This window comes from Pelmatolapia mariae, linkage group LG17, assembly GCF_036321145.2.
Source record: "Pelmatolapia mariae isolate MD_Pm_ZW linkage group LG17, Pm_UMD_F_2, whole genome shotgun sequence".
Classification (NCBI taxonomy): Eukaryota; Metazoa; Chordata; class Actinopteri; order Cichliformes; family Cichlidae; genus Pelmatolapia; species Pelmatolapia mariae.
The window spans coordinates 17,878,978-17,903,278 of NC_086242.1; the positions used below are offsets into that span (position 1 = coordinate 17,878,978).

Here is a 24,301-nt window from a genome sequence, read left to right on the forward strand (position 1 = left end):
CACTCCCGTCTCCAGACAGCTGACAACAAGTCGGCTATAACCAAAACGGATTATGCCAGCTAATGTTAGGCTTGAGTGTCCTAAAATATGTTAAAATGTAGTGTGTACAAAATGGTTTTTATACACCAACAGTCGTAGCATCACGCCAGTTGGCCATGGCTGTTATGGGGTACAGATGGTTAAAGAAATTTTTTCGGAAATGATGGCAAACCTCTTTCTGGGACGAGAAGGGACTATTCCATCAGTGTTGTTTTGCCAATCTTCAAGCTTGGACATGGTGTGAAAAGAATTTCCACCTTGCATTACTCTTGTGAATGCATATTGTGTTGGAAAACGACAGATCGTTTTGGGAACCACCTCAGAAACCTCACCCTATCTCTGAGGCTGAGCCCAGACCTAGAAGCTTGTTTGCTGCTTGCATCTCACTCTTTAGTTTGGTACCCACAGCCTGTGGGCACAGCTGAGGATCAATCAGCCAGTAAATTCACATCTTCTCCTAAATGCTCAGCTCTCTATTCAGCAGAACAGACTGGTACAGTGTCCGCCTCACCTCAGACATGGTACTACTTAGACATGCCGGTTAATAAACACTCATGAAGTCTTCTTAGTATCCTTCATGTTCTGGGGTTGTTTCTTTTTGATTAATTGGATTGATATTTTTAGCATCATTTCAGTGAGGACCACCTTACTTAAAGGAATATTGTTATTTTTGTCTACTGAAATCTATATTTGATGGCATGGCTTGGCTCCTGCCTGGGACCTCCTCATTCTCGCTATATTATGATTATTGTCTTGATAGAGCGATGTGGTTGAAGCCACGATCTGGCCCACCAACTGTATGCTGGCTGGCATTGAAATCAGCTGATCTACCGGGATTGTGGCTGAGTATGATTCCGTTGATAACACATTTAAATGCCTCAGTCCCAATGCTTGTCTCTCTGCTCAGCCATACCTTAAAGCCACTCATAGGTAAACTGAATGAGACTCATGATCTGATTACAGCTCAGCGCTCTTCTGGGAAACTTCCCTATCCTGGTCCTGAGTTCAGCAGTGTTAGGCAGGAGTATTTATTCAAGGCTTTAATGCTTTGCCCGACTGGTTTAAAATTTATAGTGCTTTATAACTACTGGTTATTTGGTGATTGTAAAATGTGTAAAGTAAAATGATGTCATACTTTGTTTCCTTTTCTGTGAAAAACATGCTGTTAAAAGACTACTGGACATTAAACAGCTGTGTAAAACAATTAAAGTTCCCTGACAATGACCATTAAAAATGTATTTTGTGTGTAATAAATAAAGTTCCTCTGTTTAGAACCTTCATTTTTCTTGGAGTTTTAACTCTCGTGGCATCTTGAAAAAGGATGTCTTGCTTGTCTCAGCATGATATAGTTCATGTAAGAAGCTGATCTTGTGGTGGGGCTTTCCAAGCAGAACATTCAGAGCTACTAACCCATGAAAAATGAGGGTGAAACGTTGTTTTTGTTGTTGTTGTTTTGGGTTTTTTTCTTTTCCTTTTGTGTGTGTGTGTTCGTGGGAGTGAGAGAGTAGCTCTGAGTATTGCTCGGTGTGACATTCAAGAGTGAACTCATTGACTGGAGATGAGACCACTCCATTATTAGTTGTCATATTATTACTCATAATGAGTAGTTTGTCTGTTGCAAGAGCAAGGGCAGCACGGCAGTGTTATTTATTGAAGGCAAATCGCACTTTGGCATCTTGAGTGTTTGCTTTTTTTTGCCAGTCACTGTGTGATAAATCACTCTGCGCTTTTAATTCATTCTTTTACCTTAGAGATTTGTTTTTTGTGGGTTTTTGTGTGTGTGTTTGTGTGTTTTTTCCCAGCCCCACAGCAGTAAAGATTATTTTCTGGATCTGGAAATTGAAGCTGAAGCTAAATTACCTTAAACCTGCATTCATTTAAATGGCCAACAAGGGGCGACTCTTGTGAAATAATTTTGTCTGTAATTATCTCACTGTGACCAGAACTTCAGTGCTCGGTTTCTCGGTTAGGGCCACCTGACCCTCGTGATGTCTTATTTCAAATAACCAGGATACCAAAATTAGGTTTTAAAACCCACGTCTACAAGCCAGTGGGTCTTTCTACGATGAATTCGCCCAAGCCTCATTTGTTTTTTGTACATTCCTTTCACTATAAAAGTCTATAAACATTATGCAGTATGTGACTGCTCTAAATAAAATGGCTTACAGTACATAAATCAGCTTACAACAAGTTATTAACTTAAATTGAAATTTCAATTTAGATTTTAGAAATTTCAATGCAGGATTTAATTTTTCTTAATACAGTAAAAATGTAATATTTAAATAATTAAATATATTATTACATTCACTGTACATAAACTGTTAAGAGGTAAGGACTGTGCTTGCTGATTTTTTTTATGTAGTTTGTAATCCATGAATGAAAATGTAAAAAAAAAAACTGAATTAGTTATATAAAACTAATTCAGTTAAAAATATGCATAATTATTTATCAAATTGGGGGAAAATTATTTATTACTATTATTATTATTATAATTACTATCATTTTAGTGGTTCACAAAAAGTCGTGTATGTATTTTATTAGTGATAAATGTATATATTAATAACAACATATGGCTTTTATTTATGATTTTTATGTATTTTTGCATTTTTAAAAAAGAAAAAGAACATACACAACATCAGAATTTCTCTTTCTTTTAACAGAAAAAAAATTAGCAAATAGTCCGAAGTTATTTGTAGAACCAAGCAAAGATATCAAGGTTTTTGTTTTGTTTGTTTTTTTAAAATGTTGATATTGACATGAAAGTAACGTAAAAGACATTTTCTCTAAAGATTGGGTAGTGACACCTATACCCATAGAAGAGTCAGAAATATAAGCTAATGTTCTTAAAATCCTTATTTTTTCCACTTTGAATAATGGCTGGTGAAAAAAATAACAGAAACGGACTCCTCTCACAAGCCTGGAGTGTCACTGTGCTGTTAATGGTGCAAATAAAAGTCTGCCACTGCTTTTTAAACTGAACTGGAGTAAAAGTAAAATGTTGGGGAACCTTGAGCACATCTTGCCAGTGTGTAACAGCAGGTTGCTGTTAGTGTGTTCTTACACTGCTTACGTTTGTTTCATTTACTGTGTGTCTGTGTGGATTACTTACTCTGCCCTTTGTACTCTCTCTTTTTAAGAAGTCGGCCCCCAGGAGGAAATGTGCAGCCTGTAAGATTGTTGTTCACACCGGCTGCATGGAGCAACTAGAAAAGGTAACACACACACGCGCCCACACACACACACACACACACACACACACACACACACACACACACACACACACACACACACACACACACACACACACACACACACACATGTCTGGTTTGCTATCCTCGTGGGGACATCCCATTGACATAATGCTTTCCCTAGCCCCTTACCCTAACCCTAACCATTAAAAATAAATGCCTAACCCTAACCCTTACCCTAAACCTAACCATAACCTAATTGTAACCCTGACAGTAAAACCGCATTTTGAGTGTGAAAATTGCTTTCAACCCCGAGGGGACCTGGATTTTGGTCCCCACGGTGCAGAAAGTCCCCACCAGGATAGTAAAAGTCAGATTTTGGTCCCCACCAGGATAGTACGAACCCGTACACACACACACACACACACACACACACACACACACACACACACACACACACACACACACACACACACACACACACACACACACACACAGTCATGTTTTCATATCCTTGTGGGGACATCTAATTGAAATAATGCTTTCCCTAGGGTTAGGGCAACCCTAACCATGATTGTAACCCTGACACTAAAACCACATTTTGAGTCTCAAAAATGCCTTCAAACTTATAGGGATGGGTATTTTATCCACATAAGGGCTGTTGATCCCCACAAGTATCTTAAACTTCCAATTTGTTTGTCCCCACAAAGATATGTAACACACACACACACACACAGACACACACACACACACAGTTTATTGTTCATAATTCATTTCTTTCATAGTTTTTTTTTCCCTAAAAATCTGTCTTTCTGTTGACGCCTTCTGTACCCCATTTAGGCTTAACACTGTGGAGTGTGCAGATAAATGCATGATGGGAAATGTGCACAGTTCTTTTGTAACCTGGTGATTCTTTCAAGTAAAGAAGCAATGAAAATTAATTCTTTTCTCCACGATCCCTGGTTTATACTCTTTGATTCTGAGACTCAAATAAATATAATATTAAATATATATAGCTGTTCCATTATTTCTAAGATCTTTAAATGCGTTTGATAAGATTTGTTATTTTTCTTTCCCTATGTAAATTCAATTAAGCCTAGGCATGATAAGAAAACATATATTTTATTTATCCCAAAAGCTACAGCAGCCAAAACATTAAACATGACCCATAATAAAAAATCTCAATAGGGTAAATGTTACACAAAATGATCTAAATAAAGAAAGTAAAATAAAGGAGCTCAATACGTGAAAGTTAAATAGATTTAAAGTAATAATTGGTAACATTTAAAATAAAATTGAAAAGTTATATAAGAAACTGAATATAGAATCAAAATACCTTACTAATTATTAACACAAACACACATGAGACTAAAAACGACTCCAGGTTATGCACAGGGTTTTTCAGGGTTGTAGTAACCAATGTGCTGCTTATCTTACAGGTATTACACTCCAAAGGGTTATTGCATGAAGTACTCCATGAAATCGGAAATCCTTCTTGAAAATGAGTCTTACACTTGACAAAGCCTCCGGGCAGTTACAAGCACGTGAAGGTTGTTTTTAAATCAATGCCGTGAGAGCCATAACTTAACTTCAGTGGTCACTGAGTCATGAAAAATGTCTGCAAAGTACCCAAGTAAAGTTTAATGAGTGTGCCTGAACATTAGGTTAAAAAGCCTTTCCCCCTTCAAGCCATACTTCTACTGTGCATGTGCAAAGTCTGACAACATTACTGCTTTATTAACAGATCAATTCAGAGTGGTGATATGTCTCTGCTCATTCTCCAGAGCACTGATTATATGAAATACTTGTCCATATTATGAATTAGTAAGAGTGCTACTAGTACTATTTACTATTACTACTAGTACTGGCACTAGCCCTGTACTTAACAAGGCAGTATGCTCTCCAGCACACAGTTTAAACTGTCATGGACCTCTGCTGTTTACTTGCAACATGACTGGCTAATAAGTTTCTCATTTTGGTTTTTGATTGGCTCTTACTAAATTCTCACATGAACCTTTACTTGAGATAAAACAATAATTCGCCACTGTTTAAAAGTATAAAACACTTTGAATGATGCATAAGGTTCAGAAAAGCCTAAATGCAATGTTGAGATGTGAGGATTTGGGCTCTCAGGTGGTTAAAGATGCTCTGATGTAATAAAGTATACTGTAGCTTACTAATAATTTTTGAAAGGTCTTTATGTCTGTGCATAAGAATTTCACTGATCTTGGTTTTGTGTCCTTTGTCCTGGCTTCCTCCCCTCACCCCAACCAGTCACAGCAGATGCCTGCACTTTACTGAGCTTGGTTCTGCCGGATGTTTTTTCCTGTTTAAAGGGAGTTTTTCCTTCCCACTGTCACCAAGTGCTTGCTCACTGGGGGTCTGATTGTTGAGGTTTTCTCTGTATTATTGTAGGGTCTTACAATGTAAAGCGCCTTGAGGGAAATGCTGTTGTGATTTGGCACAATAAAATTAAAATGAGTTTTTGGCATGAATATATTCCAAAGTCTTTCACCCCTAAGTTTAACCATCTCAGTCAAATACAAAATCCTAACAGTAATTCTAACTAACCCTAAGTCTTAACCCTCAAATAGGCAGTTGGAAAAAAATTATAATTTTTGTGATCATAAATAAAACAAATTCCCAACGGTAGCTACAGATGATTTATGTTAATTTTTAGTCTGAATGAGCGGTTCTCGGGAAAACTAAAACCCTAATCTGCCAATTTTGTACAGGCATAATAACACACACACACACACACAGCTACACACACACACACACACACACACACACACACACACACACACACACTCAGTGAGTGTATCATTATAATTATAGATGTCAGCTTTTCAAAATAGTAGCTTAATGATTGCCTGCATGTGATGCATTTAGGGAGCATCTGTAAAATGTAACTGTGAAAAACAACCTCCCCAGATGGGAACTACAGCTTATCTCTTTTTCTAGATAAACTTCCGATGTAAGCCGACCTTCAGAGAGGGAGGATCCCGAACCCTGAGAGATGTAAGTGTGTAACTGCATAAATGTGAGGGAGGAATCACCTTTTTGTTTGAGGCATTAAGTGAAAGAAATTGTGTTTCTGTGTTTGCCGGCAGAACATCCTCAGACACCACTGGGTTCACAGACGACGACAAGAGGGGAAATGTAGACAGTGTGGAAAGGTGAGTTTACACACAAAAACACATGCAGCTGCACACAGATGTTGTTACTGTTCATGCAGACTCCCTCTTTGTTTCTGCAGAGTTTTCAGCAGAAGTTCTTCCACAGTAAAGAAATCATCGCCATCAGTTGTTCGTGGTGTAAACAGGCCGTAAGTCCGTTAATTCACGAGTAAATATGATATTTAACCCCACTAAGATGTTATTAGTGGGGAAATACAAGTTGTATTGTGCATTGAAGTGGATTAAATATAAACTTAAGCACTACAGGAAGTTTCTGTACTTACTTCCAAATATATATTAGAGTGACATCATTTGTTATTATTATTATTTCCACATTAACAAGGTCATGTAGACCCCACTCATGAATAGGCTGGTTGTACTGACACAGCTGTAATCCCCCCAGTCTCTCATTTCCTGCTGTCTCTACAGCTGATTTTCTAATGTAGCCATACAGTAAAATAAAGATTATCAATCATTTATGTACCCAATCTGTCTCGAGGCTGGAGCCAGAGGACTGCTAGTGTCACTGAAGGAAAGCACCTTAAAGAAAATGATACATCTCATTCTTGTTTATTGAAAATGTGGTTGAATTATTTAAAAATGTTACATGTGTCATGGGCTCAATAGAGTAACTGAACCTATTTAATATTTTTGTATATGGTTGTATTACATAAATTCAAAATGTTTCCAGAACAGGGAATATGTCATAGGTTCAGTACTGTAATTGTACCCATTTAATGTCTGTGGCTCCCTTTATTTCCTGCTGTCTCTACAGCTGATTTTCTAATACAGCCACAAAATAAAGCAAACGTTGGGTACATAAATGATCAATATCCCGTCTCAAGGCTGGAGCCAGAGGACTGGTAGTATCACTGAAGCAAAGCACCGCAGGGATGTCAAACTCATTTTACATATTGGGCCACATATATCCCACTTTGACCTTATGTGGGCCAGATCAGTGAAACTCTCCTTACTGTCAGTGTAAAGAAGTTTAACTACATATTGAATCCTTCACATATCTTAGTATAGGAAAATAGAAGTGCAATTTGAACAGTAAATGCTGTAATTAATGGAAGAAATCTGTCAGCTATAATTATTATTTTTTTATTTATTCATTACTTACTGCAGATCCTCCATAAAAATATTGAAAATTCTACTGTAGGTAAAAAAACAAAACAAAAAAAACAAGAAGTTCTGTTTTTAAATGTGTATCTATTTCTCAGATTCTCTGGTGTCGCATGAATGGCAATGTCAGTAGGAAACGCTGTAAAACTTCTGAAAATACCTTATGTTTGACACCACTGAGGTAGCGTAAGAGAAGCAAATATTGGCACTCAGGGTGTTTTGGTTTTCTTATAAACAGCTGTGTTAGAGCACCACACACGGACAATGGCACAACATGTATGATAGTTTGGATTGCAAATTTAGCGCATGACACGACCCTGAGGAGTGTTTTTTGGGTGTTTTTCCCTGCAGTTCCACAACAAGGTGACATGTTTCATGCTGCACCAGATAGAGGAGCCGTGTTCACTGGGGGCCCACGCCGGAGTCATAGTACCACCGTCCTGGATCATCAAAGTCAGGAAACCACAGGTATGCTCATACCCTCGCCGAGCACCCTCCTCGATCGCTCTGCTGGTTGATAAAGTTCACTGGGTGTCATCTTGTGACAGTAATGAGAAATGACTTTGTCGATCTAAATTTAAAACTCTAAAAGAAGGCGTGTCACAAGCTCAGTGTGTGCTAATGTGTGTGTGATTTTTGGGGTATGATAAGATGCGAACTGACACGTGTCTGGTCTGTCTAAGGGAACTCTGGGATTGTGTCTCTGTTATCACACACAGACACGCACACACATACTGTATATCTCTGTCGCGTCACATGCTTCATTGCACTTTTAATTACCATCACAGGGGATGTGGTGACAGTGAACTAACCACTGAACTCTGTGTGTGTATGTGTACCTTAGAGCTCCCTAAAGAACTCTGCCAGAAGAAAAAAGCGGACATCTTTCAAACGAAGGACAAGCAAGAAGGGATTAGATGTAAGTGATATTATCAGTTACACTGTCATAATACATTTTTAGCTCATGTTTATCCTTCATGTGAGCTCGACTCAAGTAAAAAAAACCATTAAACTAAATAAAAGTCGTTGCCCGCTGACTTCAAACTGTGTTTATAAAACATCGACTTCATTTAGTTATGAAATGAAAAAATTCTTGCGTTAAATCTGCCTGGATTCTGATGGCCAGCAGGGGGCGACTGCTCTGACTGTGCAAAAAAATTAGATCGAGTAGAAGTCTTTGGAGGAATTACCTTATTTCTTTCCATTTTAAACACACTAAATGTTTTCTAAGTTATTCTTCTTTTATTAGTCTTCACTTGAGCATGATGAAAAAATATTTACAAAAAATATGGAGGAGGAAGTAGAATATAATTGAGGGCATTGCTAACCTGTGATTGACATGTCGATATTGTATCTGTGCAGAGCTGTTTTTCAGTCATGTCCACACCTCGCTCTTCATGCTTAACTTAAAGAAGAAGAAAAAAAACAAAACCAAAATTGCCAAATGCTATCAAACCAAGCTCTAGGAAGCTATATCCATCTTTGCTATACAGTCTATTATTGGATTATTAGGGTCGTCTGATCTCAAATCATCGCGGGCTTCTGCTCCACTGTCTGGAACTGGATCGACCGACCGATTTTCATAAAATACAAAAATTGATATATCAAGCTAAAATTTCACAGCAGTCATCATATACAGTCAGGTCCATAAATATTGGGACATCGACACAATTCTAACATTTTTGGCTCTATACACAACCACAATGGATTCCAAATGAAACGAACAAGACATGCTTTAACTGCAGACTGCCAGCTTTTATTTGAGGGTATTTACATCCAAATCAGGTGAACAGTATAGGAATTATGACAGTTTGTATATGTGCCTCCCACTTCTTAAGGGACCAAAAGTAATGGGACAATTGGCTTCTCAGCTGTTCCATGGCCAGGTGTGTGTTATTTCCTCATTACCCCAATTACAATGAACAAATAAAAGGTCCAGAGTTCATTTCAAGTGTGCTGTTTGCTTTTTGAACCTGTTGCTGTCAACTGCCAGGATGAGATCCAAAGAGCTGTCACTACCAGTGAAGCAAGCCATCATTAGGCTGAAAAAACAAAACAAACCCATCAGAGAGATTGCAAAAACATCAGGCGTGGCCAAAACAACTGTTTAGAACATTCCCAAAAAGAAGGAACGCACTGGTGAGCTCAGCAACACCAAAAGACTAGGAAGACCACAGAACACAACTGTGGTGGATGACCAAAGAATCCTTTCCCTGGTGAAGAAAACACCCTTCACAACAGTTAGCCAGATCAAGAACACTCTCTAGGAGGCAGGTGTATGTGCGTCAGAGTCAACAATCAAGAGAAGACTCCACCAGTGTGAATACAGAGGGTTCACCACAAGATGTAAACCTTTGGTGAGCCCCAAAAACAGGCAGGCCAGATTAGAGTTTGCCAAACGACATCTGAAAAAGCCGTCGCAGTTCTGGAACAACATCCTATGGACAGATGAGACCAACATCAACTTGTACCAGAGTGATGGGAAGAGAAGAGTATGGAGAAGGAAAGGAACTGCTCATGATCCTAAGCATACCACCTCATCAGTGAAGCATTGTGGTGGAAGTGTCGTGGCGTGGGCATGTATGGCTGCCAGTGGAACTGGTTCTCTTGTATTTATTGATGATGTGACTGCTGACAAAAGCAGCACAATGAATTCTGAAGTGTTTCGGGCAATATTATCTGCTCATATTCAGACAAATGCTTCAAAACTCATTGGACGGCGCTTCACAGTGCAGGTGGACAACAACCCAAAGCATACTGCAAAAGCAACCAAAGAGTTTTTGAAGGGAAAGAAGTGGACTGTTTTGCAATGGCCAAGTCAATCACCTGACCTGAATCCGATTGAGCATGTATTTCACTTGCTGAAGACAAAACTGAAGGGAAAATACCCCAAGAACAAGCAGGAACTGAAGACTGTTGCAGTAGAGGCCTGGCAGAGCATCACCAGGGATGAAACCCGGCGTCTGGTGATGTCTATGTGTTCCAGACTTCAGGCTGTGATTGACTGTAAAGGATTTGCAACCAAGTATTAAAAAATGAATGTTTGATTTATGGTTCTTATTCTGTCCCATTACTTTTGGTCCCTCAAGAAGTGGGAGGCACATTTGCAAACTGTTGTAATTCCTACACCGTTCACCTGATTTGGATGTAAATACCCTCAAATAAAAGCTGACACTCTGCAGTTAAAGCATGTCTTGTTCGTTTCATTTGGAATCCATTGTGGTGGTGTATAGAGCCAAAAATGTTAGAATTGTGTCGATGTCCCAATATTTATGGACCTGACTGTATGCCCAAACTTTGCACCATAATGAATGGATCATGATTTTAATATTTATGTTATGTGAACATTTCTTCTTATATTTTGATCTTATTGATCTCTTAGGAGTCTAAATGGCGTCCGTTCATGCTGAAGCCTCTCCCCTCTCCCCTCATGAAGCCCATCTTGGTTTTTGTGAATCCAAAGAGCGGCGGCAACCAGGTGAGCAAATGTCTTTAATCTTCTGTTTTCATCTGTTTGAGACGCCTTCTTTTCTCATTGTTGTTTGGAGATATTGTCGCTGCTTCACCTCGTCTGTCCTCGGCTTGTCTATAATTAATTTTCATTGTGAGGATGTCGGTTCAGACAAAAATTCGGTTTATCAGATGAACTGAGCTGAGCTGTTTTCACACATGAACTCCAAACATTTTCGGGAGATTCGGGCGGAAACATCTTCAGAAGTTTCTCAAATGTATCACACAACAGGAAACGGTTAGCTTCAGAAGTGTTGGCGCTGCAGGAAATACTCCGTTTTGTTTAGGCGAGCATGCAGGAGGTAGGACACAGCTGTGAATCCACCGGAAGATTACCTGCACAGCTCTCAGATATATGGACAACACGCAGATTTGTACTGGGGAGTTAAACAAGTTAAAGGCTCATTCAGCTGAGGCAGGTGTTTGCATCTTAACTGCAACTCCGTCAGGTAAAAGTTCAAGGCTCCACTGCTTACCATAATCTTTTAGACTTCATCAGCAACATCTTCAGAACATAGCACTGGGTTTAGTTTAAAATTTGGAGATTCATTTCTCAGATTTTCACAGAAGATCTTTTTTTTTTAACTTGCTTGCTGTTAGTGGAAGCTTTTTAAATATTGTAACATGAAGGAAGCTGAATTTTTTTCTGCTTTTTCTGTAGGGTGCCAAAGTGTTACAGATGTTTATGTGGATCTTGAATCCTCGTCAAGTCTTCGACCTTTCGCAGGGTGGACTGCGCGAGGCGTGAGTAATCTTCCCTTGGGGAGAGTGCTGGTGTTTCATTACAGCCTACACAGTTAGGCTGAAATCACCCTGAGCTTGACAGTTTAGTACCAATTACCTACTTTAAATCTTCATTTCACATCACCCTTATCTCAGTCCACCTCTGAGGGGGGAAAGCCATCTTTTCACTCCTCTTTTATTTAAATCCAAAGCTCACAGGTGAACAATTTTCATAAATTCTGGACCAATTACACCCACTCAACACTAATCAGCAGTCTTTTATCCTATAATATTACCTCTCTGCTTTGTTAGGTTGGAGTTGTATCGCAAAGTGCCAAATCTGAGGATCCTTGCCTGCGGAGGAGATGGCACGGTGACTATACATCTCTAATAGCCACTATTTTCTATTCTTAATTTCTACAACTTACACTTTGCCTTCATGTCTCGCTGTAGGTGGGGTGGATCCTGTCTGCTCTCGATGAGCTGCAGATGAATCCCCAGCCTCCGGTCGCTGTGCTTCCTCTGGGAACAGGAAATGACCTCGCCAGGACGCTCAACTGGGGTGGGGTGAGTTCCTAGCCTTGACTTCTGCTGCAGAGTTGATGGAGAGCAGCAGGGCGCAGCGGTGTGCCCTCTCTGAGTTTATGTGCAAATTTTTTGTACAACATAACTAAATAAATTAGATACAAAGGTAAATCTGGCTGCAGACTCTTTGCACCTGGAGGTGAGATTGAGATCTAACGAAGAAAAAGAAGAATAAGAGCAACAACAGCTCTTTCAGCATAAAAAACAAAAACATATTTAAGGGATTTAGAGCAGGGAACATTTGCGTACTTCATGAGAGAGATGAAAATTTCCTTCTTCAGATTAAACATGACAGGTTTATAGCCATGTTGAGTATGCTCAAATATTAATATGCAGTAAAAATAAATTCTCTATTCCCCAACACCTCGGGGAGCTACAAAATGGCTCACCCACATTCCAGGATGTCTAAAAGAGCTCCCTTCCTCCATATAATCTCTCCCCCTGACCCTTAAGCCCGTTTGACCTCTTCAAAGCACAACTAAGATGACATGCTTATTGGTGACATCACAGCAGCTTCCTGTAATTATGTTTCCTTTTTAATTTTAATTTTCTGCAGTTTAAACAACTTTAAACACAACACAAAATCAACCCTCTGACAGCAAAACGGCTTGCTTAGCGCCCCCCACCTCACTGGGAAACATCACAGCAGTGACACAGCTGCAGTGGGTGTTGTATTCAGAGCAGGTTTAAGTGTACAGAACAAACTGAGGTACAGAGTTTATAAATCCATAGGTCGAGTTGGCAGTTCACTCAGGGTTTTTCATGCATAGGAAACAGAAAGGGTTTGGTTTTCCCTCAGGGGAAAATCACTCAGACTGTGAGAAAAAACAAACCATTTCCATCATTTTTTTAAAGTGGGGTTTCATTTCCTCAAGCGTAAAATACATTGTTTTCACATTCCACAAATAATAGAAAAAAACGCATGGACGTCTTTAAGTAAGGTATCCCAGACTCATTGTTTCAATTATATGTGGACACGTTGTGCTCACTGAGACTCACGCACCAAAATAATAAGCCCCAGTTTATTACTGCAAAATTTCTGAAATCTCTTTGTTATTATATTGTTTATTGTCTCATAGGGGGTCCAAACAATCGTTTTTTCCCCAGTGAGCTGTAAAAGATCCTCATCTATTGCACAACAAACACAAAGCAAATATCATGAAGACACAGCTGCTAAAAATGACAAAACAAATTCCAAACTTATACCACAAACAGTTCTCTATTCAATTAAGAAAAGCTTTACTCGTTCATTAAGAAAAACACAGGAAAAATATGACCAAGATTTGTTGAAAATAAGCCAGAAACCCCACCATTTTACTAGTTTAAGAGATTTTGGTTCCTCTGACTACCGCCCGGAGCACAGAAATGTGAATAAACGTGCTTATATATTTCCTGATATTGTTGCAAGTGCTGATTATCATCCAGCATTGACAGCTGAATTAAACAGTGGACCACCAGCCCTACAAATAGCAAAAAAACAAAACAAAAAAACCCTCTGGGGTAAGAAAACATAACTCAGTTGACCACAATCTGCAATCTACTGACATCTAGTGGTGAGATTTTACACACTGTAACTTTAAAGATGTCTAGAGGAAATAGTGCAATTATGTACATTTTTCAGATGTACCTTTTTCACTCTTGAAAATTTACAGTTTACACAAGCTAAATTTATGGTAAAAGACTCGTATGGAGTCTCAAACATAAAGCATATTGTGCTGGTGTCAAGGTCTAGAAATAGCCTTACAAAAGCTGGAAGTGTGGCATTTGTTGGACTATGAAAGGCGAGCCCTCCTCTGCTGTGGTTTTGACCTTCCTCTCCCCAAAACTTTCAGAAGGTTTGACACAAATCTGCAGCTTGTTCCTAAAAATCTGATGAAGCACTAAAGTTTGAAGAATCTGCCTCTTGACACACGTTTCAATAACAGCACTGCAGCAGATCTTTTACGACCACCCACATTCTTCCATAAGACTTTTCATCAGATCAGTTATGTGGGCTTGTAGTGAGGATAATACATCAAATATTTCACGTATGAGTCAAAAGTTTGAGTGAAAAAAATTGATATGTCAGTAATTTTTCTTCACATTTTTCAGATAATTGAGATAAATGTATTAAGTAAATTGATAAGAAGTCTTTACAAAAATCAATTGTCTGGCTGATATGCTGCAGTAAAATGACAGCATGGAGTATATGTGACAGTAAGGATGGACCTGGTAGTTCAGTATCACTGAGTGTCTCAGCCCTGCACCGTGCTGAATGATGAAGCAAGGACACGTGAATGACTTCAGCAGCTCCGGATGGAGCAGCAGTGAAAGCAATGATGAAACATTCCCGATACGTACAGAGATACACGCTTGGAGCGAAGACGGGCCTGAGTGGAAATTCTTATCTGCCATGTGATTAATTAGTGTAATTGCTCTATCCTTTTTGTCCTCTATTTCATCAAGTATTTCTGACTGCAGGCATTTTATCCACTTTGTCTATTTCCATTTCCTCTCCATTCCTCTGACTTCTCATTTCTTATCCTTTTTTTAACTGTTGGTGCATCTTTCCTTTCCTTTCCTTTCCTTTCCTTTCCTTTCCTTTCCTTTCCTTTCCTTTCCTTTCCTTTCCTTTCCTTTCCTTCACTGCTCTTCTCCTTGCTCCATTCCTTGTTCTCACTCTTTCATCCTCTTTTCTTCCTTTGACTTTCCCTTTTGTGCTTTCTTTAGAGTTTTTTTTCTTCATTTCCTACCTTTCCTCTTTTTCCCATACTTTCTCCAACTTCTTTTGTTTTCATTTAATTTTTCTTTCGTTTTCTGGACCTTCATTCTGCTGTCTTTCCTTTACTGCTGTTCGCTCTCCTTCTTGCTCCTTTCTTTCTTCTTACCTCTTTCTTTCAGTCTATATTGAAAGATAAATAAAATATTTCCTGTCCTCTATATTGTCCTTGCCTTTCCATTCTCTACTTTCCTCATATTTTCTTCCCTTTTCATTTATTTTTTTTTGCTGGACCTTCCCTCATCATCTTGCTCTCTTCTCATTTAGTTTGCATTAGCTTTCTTTCCATTTCTTTCCACTTTTTCCTCTCCTCCTTTATTCTTCTCTTCTGTTTTGCTCATCTTTCCTCCTATCGCTTGTTTTTCCTTTCCTTTCCTTTCCTTTCCTTTCCTTTCCTTTCCTTTCTCTCTCACCCTTATTTCTCCCTCTTCCTGCTATTTTATATTGCTTATGTCTCTTTCCTTCTTCTGTCCTGATCTCTCTCTCATCTCGCTGACACTCGGTTGTGTTACTCACCGCCGTATCTGTTCCACCTCTCGCTGCGTGAGTGTGACTGTCCCTGTGACTTGCTGTTTGAGTGTGAGCTCTCCTGCTGAGTGTGTGTCCTTGTTAGTACTTACATTGCGGGGACATAAATGGTGCGGACTTGTTTTGGACATACAAACGATCGTTTCCTCCATGCAAATTACTTGATTTGAGTGTTAATAACCTGTTGGGTCAAAGGTTAGGTTTTGGATTGTGTAGGTTTTGGTTAAATTAAGTTAATGTAAGTTGAAACCTGACTGTGTGTGTGTCAGCAGCTAAGAGGCCCTGCTGATGAGCGCTACTACCATCAGATTGTTTTCTCCTTATATGTGTGTGTGTGTGTGTGTGTGTGTGTGTGTGTGTGTAGTCTTTTGTCTTGTTTCCTTTATTTGTCCAAAAGGAGGGAGAAAATAAAAGCAAACGAAGACAGAAAACTGTACATGAGAGGGATCGACCTGCGGAGATTGTGAAATCCGTGGACGTGCATCGTGTGGTTGTGTTTGATGCTCTTAAAGGTTATGGTTATAGTGGCAGTAATGAAACCTCAATCATCGCTCACTGAAATCCAATCATCGCATGCTGTTCCTGTCTGCTCCTCTCTTCTATTACTTAGTGTGTTTTCTTGTGCATGGTGTTCTTGTTAGCAAGGAGATGAAAGAGGAATGGAGCGACGATTCGGAGGCTAGAATCCGAAATGAAACAAGAAACAGCCTTAGCCTCTTCTTCAGTCTTCCACTATCAACTTTCTCTCTCGTTCTTCTCTGCATCCCAGTCTGTTTTTAGCTGCTGTGCACATTCCTTAAATGTGATTCTCAAAATTTCTACTCCTTTTTTTTTTTTTTTATCAATTTGCCTGAACTCACTGAGTAAAGCTGTGTGTATATCACAGCATTTAGACTGATTTACAAACAGCCAACAAATCCTCCAGAACTGGCAGTTCTTACAACATCCCGCTGACTGTTTCAAACATTCATCACAACAAAAGTAATTATTTGCTGTTATTGTTATTATTATTATTATTATTATTATTATTATATTTTTGTACTAGAAGTTACTCTTACATAGTGTTAACCAAACTCTAACAGCATTAATTTTTACTGCAATATTTGATTTAGTTTTAGTCATTATTTAGACATCTAAATATTTTTAGTTTTATTCGACTTATAGTTTTATTATTAAGATTATAGGAGACTAATTCAAAAGTTGATTCATTGACTAAAGTGGAAAGGTTTGTCATGTCTTTACAGAGCAGAGGTGCTCCACAAGGTTTACAAAGTCTTATTTTCCTTGACATCAAATCCTTCCAAGTGTTGACGTTTTCATGAGAAACAGGGGAGCTGGTTGTATGGGTGCCATTTGCCAGGTCTAACCTTCATTCTGATTGGATCATTTCCTAAATTGTCCCGCCTTTCTGTACAACTTAATTAGTTCTGATTGGATCTTATCTCTCTGAATATTTTGATCTTGTTTATAGTTGTTGATGAAAGTGTCGCTATGTTTCATCAGTTTTTGTCCTTGCCGTTAGTTTTCATTTAGTTATCCTCATGTTTTGTAAGGGGGGAAAAAACTGCGATGAAAATTATTGCTCAGTGAAATTAAGACTGAACCCTAGATGGTTTACCAATATCATGTTTGTATAGGTTCTCAGTCATCCAGGTCATAGTAGTCTTGAGAGCTATTTAACCCCTAGTGGGGCTTCTCCCCTTTGTTTGTTGACCTGCTACTGATCATGAGAGTTGTCACATGAGCCAAAGTGTGAACAAAGGCATGGGTCTTAAATCATCACCAGGGGTTAAGGGGAAACCACTATATGAGACATTGCCCCACCCCATCATGTGACCTATTGAGGTAACCTGAAGCAGGGTGTGAGTGGGGGTTGAAGCACATGGGGAGGGATCTGTAGACTGCATTGCAGGTAGCTGATACCTGGTGTCGTACTGTAAAGTTTTATTTTTAGCTAAATGATATAAGAAAACCCACTTCCCTGAAAATGGCTCCACAAATTTCTGTCCTCTTATTAAAGAGGCTGGGTCTCTCTGATAGATCGAGCAACTCTGAGGTCCTCTTTTTATACCCAGTTAAGTTTCCATTTAACCTAAATGGTTATCAGATGCTTCACTGGGTCATTTTGTAGCATTACGCAACCTTTCCAGCATTTTATTAATATTCATTGCTAGCGTTCAATTAAAAAGAAAATCTCACTTTATTAAACGTTTATGTTACAACATGTCATCTTTGTCCTATTTTCACTTACTCAAATAGTTTAGATGTTCTCCAGTGTGTATTTATCCTCACTTTGCACAGATGCATATTAAATGTAACATTAAAACCCTTTTACACAACTGACTGTGTAGATGTTGGGTAGTTAAATTTGCCTCTGTCTTGTGTTTGCTATCCTCCCTGCAGGGCTACACGGATGAACCAGTGTCCAAGGTTTTGTGTCATGTGGAGGACGGTTCGGTGGTGCAGCTGGACAGGTGGAACCTCTTAGTAGAAAAGAGCTCTGCCCAGCCAGAGGAGGGCACACAGAAGGTCAGTTTGTGCTGGAAGTTAGGATGGTACACTGTTGGAATAAAGATAGGGCAGGCTTTAAAGGGATCATTTGAAGCCTCTTTTGCATCAGTAATTTTCATCTCATGAGATATTTTATTGTCTTTAACTTACAATCATAGCACTTTACTTGTGAATTGAAGTGTCTCTTCTGTACATATCAAGACCAGAACAGTTTTTGTAGCCGACTGTAAACATGATAAGAGTAGGATTTTAACATGCGAGCGGAGGGTTTGAGGAACTGCGGAGTTTTGGTGCTTCATTTTTCAGCCTCTGAGGTTTTTGCTTGTTAATATCTATACCATGGGTTTAAAGAGTTGGGCTTTAAAAAAAGTGTGAATTTGGATGAGTATCAGTAGCTAAATGGTCAGAGTTTATGCTCAAAGAGGATGTGAGCTGTCTATGTGAATAAATTACATTATATTTATGCAAAGAGGCCCACTTCAGTGTTTTTCCTGCATCCTCAGCTGCCCTTGAACGTGTTCAACAACTACTTCAGCCTTGGCTTCGACGCGCACGTCACCCTGGAGTTCCACGAGTCCAGAGGTGTGTGAAAGCTATCTTAATGTCCGTCTTTTTTTAATTTTCACCTTGTGTCAACTCTATTTATGTTCCATTAGGTCCTCCTCTCCCCAGTTAATAGATCATTTTCTGCTTTTGTTAAAAAAAAAAGAAGAAAGATGAGCAGAATGAAAAATTTACAAAGGATACTGAAACAGATTCACACATTCAGGCATGCACAAATGAGTCAGTCTCTCCGTGTTACTCTGCACCGCTCTGCGTGAGTTTTCACATTTGTAATCCCACTGTCTTTGTCACATCTTTAATGTATTCTCCTTCTTTCTCTCTGCCTCTCTAATTGTGTCTTTCCAGAGGCCAACCCAGAAAAGTTTAACAGTCGCTTCCGCAACAAGATGTTCTATGCAGGAGTGAGTGTCCCCGATGACTTTCTTTCTGCTCACACATCCACAGACGCACAAACCTTTGGAGCCGAAACTCTTCCTTCCAGTCACTGTCTGTCTGACACACAGACACATGTTAGGATGAGCAGGAAGAAGTCTGGTTTAAATAAGCGAGAATGAGGTGCTGCAAAAAATCACTCAGAGTAAATACACATGGAGGCAAAGAGAATATCTCAGCTGTGTTTAAAAAGAAAGTAAAAGCTACAGAATGTAAAGAAACATCTGCTTCGACTTTATGTCCCAAGCCTCTGTACTCTGAGCAGATTTCAGGTGAAGTTGAACGAGGACCAGGCTGTACTTTTGAGCAGTACCAGGTTGTGCCACAAGACGGTGCAGGGAGTCAGTCTAGTGTTCACTCTGAGGGCCTTTACACACCAGCACGTAAAATCTGTGCGAATGTTTCATGAATTAAAACATTTTTCAGACTCATCTATTTTTAATGCAGCCATTCACATCGACCGCATACCTTCGCCAGATGATTTTTGGGTAATTTTCCTGTAATCCAGTAATTTTACTGATCTGTAGTGAGCCGAGGTCATAGCACACCGTTTTGATCTTTGATCTATCGTTAATTAATCCAGCATTTTTCCAACTTCATGCAGCTCTAGCTTCTGAACCTCCCCGATTCAAATCTAAATCCTTAAACAAGAATTTTTTAAATTTGGAGCTATTTGGAATGAGCAAATTCTCTGTGAAGGATGTGAGTTGGAAGGGAGAAGTGATGGGTGGGAGTTGGAGCGGAAGCGTGTCGCGGAGTTATCTCTTTTTAATGAGGGAAATGTAATGAACTGTAATTCTGTTTGATTGGGCCCCATTCTCTCTGTTTGTGTGTGTGTGTGTGCAGGCTGCGTTCTCAGATTTCCTCCAGAGGAGCTCCAGGGATTTGTCCAAGCACGTCAGAGTGGTGGTGAGTGTTAACACACTCTCTCCGTCTTCTCTCTCGCTCTCCGCCTGTATCGTTTTCTGTGTCGACATGTTTGGGCAGCAGGTCGGTGATTAAAATCCCGTCCTCTGCTTCTCTTTTAACGGCCGCCGTGCTGAAGTGTCCTTCATTAAAGTCTTAAAAGAACCACCGCGCTGCTCATTCACTGACCCTGAACACTGACATCTACCCCAGAGTTAGAGCACCAACTGTCCTTTTTTTTATTAACCTTTCTAATGACGATTTAATTGGTTAATTGAAAAATTCCTTAAAAAAGAAAAATACCCAGGGATAAAATTAGCATATTTAAAGGGACAGTTCACCCCATCTCAGGGGTGATCCAGTATGTGGTGCAGAGCAGATTTCTGGTTTGTTGTCTCTCTCTTCATGTTAGCCCTGTGATGGACTGGTGACCTGTCCAGAGTGCGCTGCGCCCTCTGCTCTGTGCTAACTGGAGCAGGCTTGGGCGATATCAGCTGTAGGTTCAAGTCAACATTAACATGTACAGAGGAAGTCAGGAGAGGGGTACAACAGTATCTACAGCCATCTGTAAAGCATGGCAGAGGCCGTGTCTTGGTTTGGGGCTGTATTTCAGGCAGTAGTGTTGGATATCTTGGCAAAACCTATGGAATTAGGAATGCAGATAAGTACTACCAGATTTTGATCCACCATGTAATGTCCACCCTGGACAGGCTGGCTTAATTTTTTTTAGATATGACATTGATCCCAAATACAATGTCAATGCAGTAAAATCATTCCTGGATGAAACACACAGTCATGGATTGGCCTCCCCGGAGCTCGGACCTCAACGTTACTGAAGCAGTGTGGGATCATCTACAGGCAGAAAAAACATCCAAAGAAGAGCTTTGAATGTCTTTCAAGAAGCCCGGAGAACTATGCCTCAAGACTACTTAAAGAAATTACAAGAAAGCTGCCTCAGAAAGTTCAGGCTGTGTTGAAGAATAAAGGTGCTTATATGAAATATTGATTTTCAATTGACTTTATATTAGGGCTGCCACAAACGATTATTTTGATAGTCCGACTAGTCACCGATTATTTTTGCGATTAGTCGACTAATCAGGTCATGCATCCATTGGACGTAAAACGTACAGCTTATTGCACCAGCAGCATCTGCTCTTATATGACTATCATTAGCTTACAGCTTTAAGTGTTTAAGGTATGTGCTAACTAAAAATAAAGACAAGATGATAGTTTATTAAATTTTAATGAAATTTGCAGATTGTTTCGGTGGAGTTTAATAAACTCAGCCGTCTGCTCCTTGCTATCTAAAATATAACGGGACACCGGAGTAAATTCTCGAGCATCTCACACTTCTGATAACCAGCTGTCTGCTTGACATTTATTCAGCTGTGTAAAAACTATAACTTTAACCTCAGCCAAACCGATTTACTCAGAAACAAATAAAATACTAAAAAAAAGCCAAACAGTAACATTTTAAGTTATCTAAGTGACTTATATATGTTTAACCTGAGTAGCGAAAGACAGCGGTGGGTTTGAAAACGATTTGCCGGGAGTCCGGTGTTCTCACGGGCTCTAGTGAGTCTTGCCCCCTATCGAGCTAGTGGGTAACAGACGTGTCCGAAAACGTCGGAGCGCTTTTGAAAATATGTGGTGTCTTGATAAACTGAGCAGATATTTGAGGTTTGCACAGTTACATTCTCACCTGAAAATATGTTAAACGTTTATTTTGTGACCCAGAAAGAATAATAAGAGTAATATTAAAACTAACTAGCTGCCGCCATTGTTGACAACTGAGCTGGGCTGCGCTATGAATTCTGGGACAGAGCTACTTCTTCTTCTTCGGGGTTTAACGGCAGCTGGCATCCTTGTACATGCAGTGCTGCCATCTTCTGTTTCAGTCCGTTATTACACTCTTAAATCCTGCTACTTATTTCTGCGTCTTTTGGGATCTTACAAAGCTTCAAACGACGCGTCGACTATTAAATCAGTCGTCGACGATTTTGATAGTCGACGTAATCGTGACTAGTTGACTAATCGTGGCAGCCCTACTTTATATTAGTAATTTGTCAATATTTGCTATTGATATATAGGTATTGTCTCTTGTGATGGTTGATTAACCATAACTAAAAAAGTAAAAAAGAAATGAAAGAAACACCCTTCAGCCTTGTTATGAGTGTTGATGTTGCATAGTTTGTCCACCAGAGGGCGCCCTGCAAATTTCCTGGTGGTGTGTGTGGAATAGTGTGAAATCAATCTGATTGAAGTCGGGCTGAACGTAAATGAGTAATCCACGACTTGTTGTTACAATAAAACAAGATCATACTTTGAGATAGTATGACAATACAGCTAAATTTCTCAAATATCAATAATATCTTAGTAAGGACTCATAAATAACTACATGTAACAAATTTTAGAGAAGTCTGTTTTTGTGTGTCTAAAAGGCCTAAAAAAAAGTCAGGCAATATATCTAATTTTATCAGATAGGCATCAGTTTAAAAACTCCTGTATAAGTTGATCTCTACTTAGTACCAGCTAGTTTTTTTATGTTTGCAAGGGTAGGCAGACGTCTCTGTGGCTGATATCTCCAAAACTCACATCAAAACATTCTCACTGCAGGCCAGAGGAAAAACATAATCGCTAACTTGATTTGGTGGTGAACTGTCCCTTTGATTTTTTTTCCCAGTTAACAAACCCTGTAACAATCTGGGACTGAGTAGAACATAACTAAATTACAGGATTGTTTACTGTGTCTTCAGTGTCAGGGATGCCCCGAGAGCAGCATCTGTTGAAATTTCATGCCAGAGCAGCGAAACACAAACAGTGTTTTGATCGTCTCGGAACATTTTCCGACTTCCCTACTCTGACGCTGACTCTCATCCTCAAGCTTCTTGTTTCCTGCTGCTGATATAAATCTTTGGATAATAAATGTATCCCGTCATTCAAAGAAAAAAAGAAAAAAGACTCAATCGTTTCCTTAAAAAAATCTTGGCGCTGCAGTTTTGAACAAATATTAGTAACACAGGAGGAAAAACTGTTTGTTTGGGACTGTTTTCAGCTGCTAATTTGTTGTTGCTGTGAGTATTTATAGCAGCATCAGCAGATTTACAGTGCCCTCGTTCATTGTAATGCAGGAACTTGTTAGAGGTGTTAACGCTGATGTGTTTTATATAGTTTCTGTGAGAATAATGGAGCTGTGTGGCACAGAGGAATGAGCTCAAGCTTCGGATACGCAGCGCTGAGGCTTTCTGTTGGTTTTGGTGTTTTCCTTGGATTTATTTATAGAAGCATATTGAATTTGACTGGACTTATCCTTTAATTATTCTTTCATTTAGAAACTTTCCTGGTGGAAAATGGATAATTGAATATGAAAAATCTGACCCAGAAATGGTTTGTACATTTAGAAAATGGCACATCTTACGTGGTTGCAGCAATAAATCATTAACGGCATCCTGCAGGGAGCTGAGTGTGGCGTGACCCTTGACCTGATTAATCAGAACGTGGGGGAGTTCGACCGAGAGTGAGGACAGTGAAACTGAGAGTAAAAACTGAGAACAGTGAGCGATGTTTGAAACGACATTTAAAAGCAAAACAAATGTTCTGAGAGTGAAAATAAGTTGTTATACTGCAAATCTGTGGTGCACATTCTGTAAAGCGTTGGCTCAAAGTTTCTCTTTCCATGTCTTTCACAGTGTGATGGCACAGATCTCACTCCCAAGATCCAGGAGCTGAAGTTCCAGTGCATAGTGTTTTTAAACATTCCCAGGTAGGTGATCATGGAGTGGCCACGATAGCCCAAATCGATGGTTCCCAGGAATTTCTTGACCTGAACTTAGTCAGGCACTATCTAGGTTTCTGAATATTAATGATTAGCTTCATAGCTTCAACACAAAGGGGTGGGGGTGTAATGGTTTGGTGGATTTTTTCCATTCTTTGGGACCCTTATTAGCCTACCCAAGTCTTGTTGCTGACCACGCTGATTCCTACTCATCCTTCGATGGTTGCTTCCAGCAGGATGACACATGGTGTCAAACTGGTTTATTGAACGTGCACACAGATGGCAGTCACATCTCAGTCCAACAGAGCACCTTTAGTAGTGGTGGAACAGGAAATTCTCATCATGGATGTGCAGCCCACAAATGTGGAGCAACTGTGTGATGCTATCATGCCAACATGGATGTTTCCAGGACGTTGTTGAGTCTGTGGCATGAAGAATTAAGGCAGCTAAAGCTGTGACATAGATGTGTTGTGTCTCT

At 39.5% G+C, this 24,301-nt stretch overlaps 1 protein-coding gene across 3 annotated transcripts in view; it reads left to right on the top strand.

Annotated features, from left to right (window-relative positions):
* Positions 1 to 24,301, top strand: part of dgki (diacylglycerol kinase, iota) — a 99,532-nt gene that overhangs the window by 54,917 nt on the left and 20,314 nt on the right. For 2 of the 3 annotated variants that reach the window (XM_063500498.1, XM_063500500.1), the window contains exons 4-18: positions 3,177 to 3,251; positions 6,192 to 6,248; positions 6,341 to 6,406; positions 6,487 to 6,555; positions 7,883 to 7,999; positions 8,376 to 8,450; positions 10,914 to 11,009; positions 11,703 to 11,785; positions 12,077 to 12,137; positions 12,218 to 12,331; positions 18,039 to 18,164; positions 18,650 to 18,728; positions 19,056 to 19,111; positions 19,989 to 20,051; positions 23,738 to 23,811. In XM_063500498.1, coding sequence (XP_063356568.1) covers positions 3,177 to 3,251; positions 6,192 to 6,248; positions 6,341 to 6,406; positions 6,487 to 6,555; positions 7,883 to 7,999; positions 8,376 to 8,450; positions 10,914 to 11,009; positions 11,703 to 11,785; positions 12,077 to 12,137; positions 12,218 to 12,331; positions 18,039 to 18,164; positions 18,650 to 18,728; positions 19,056 to 19,111; positions 19,989 to 20,051; positions 23,738 to 23,811 — 1,211 coding nt within the window. The remainder of the gene's footprint in view (positions 1 to 3,176; positions 3,252 to 6,191; positions 6,249 to 6,340; positions 6,407 to 6,486; positions 6,556 to 7,882; positions 8,000 to 8,375; positions 8,451 to 10,913; positions 11,010 to 11,702; positions 11,786 to 12,076; positions 12,138 to 12,217; positions 12,332 to 18,038; positions 18,165 to 18,649; positions 18,729 to 19,055; positions 19,112 to 19,988; positions 20,052 to 23,737; positions 23,812 to 24,301) is intronic. The other variant, XM_063500499.1, reaches the window with a different exon arrangement.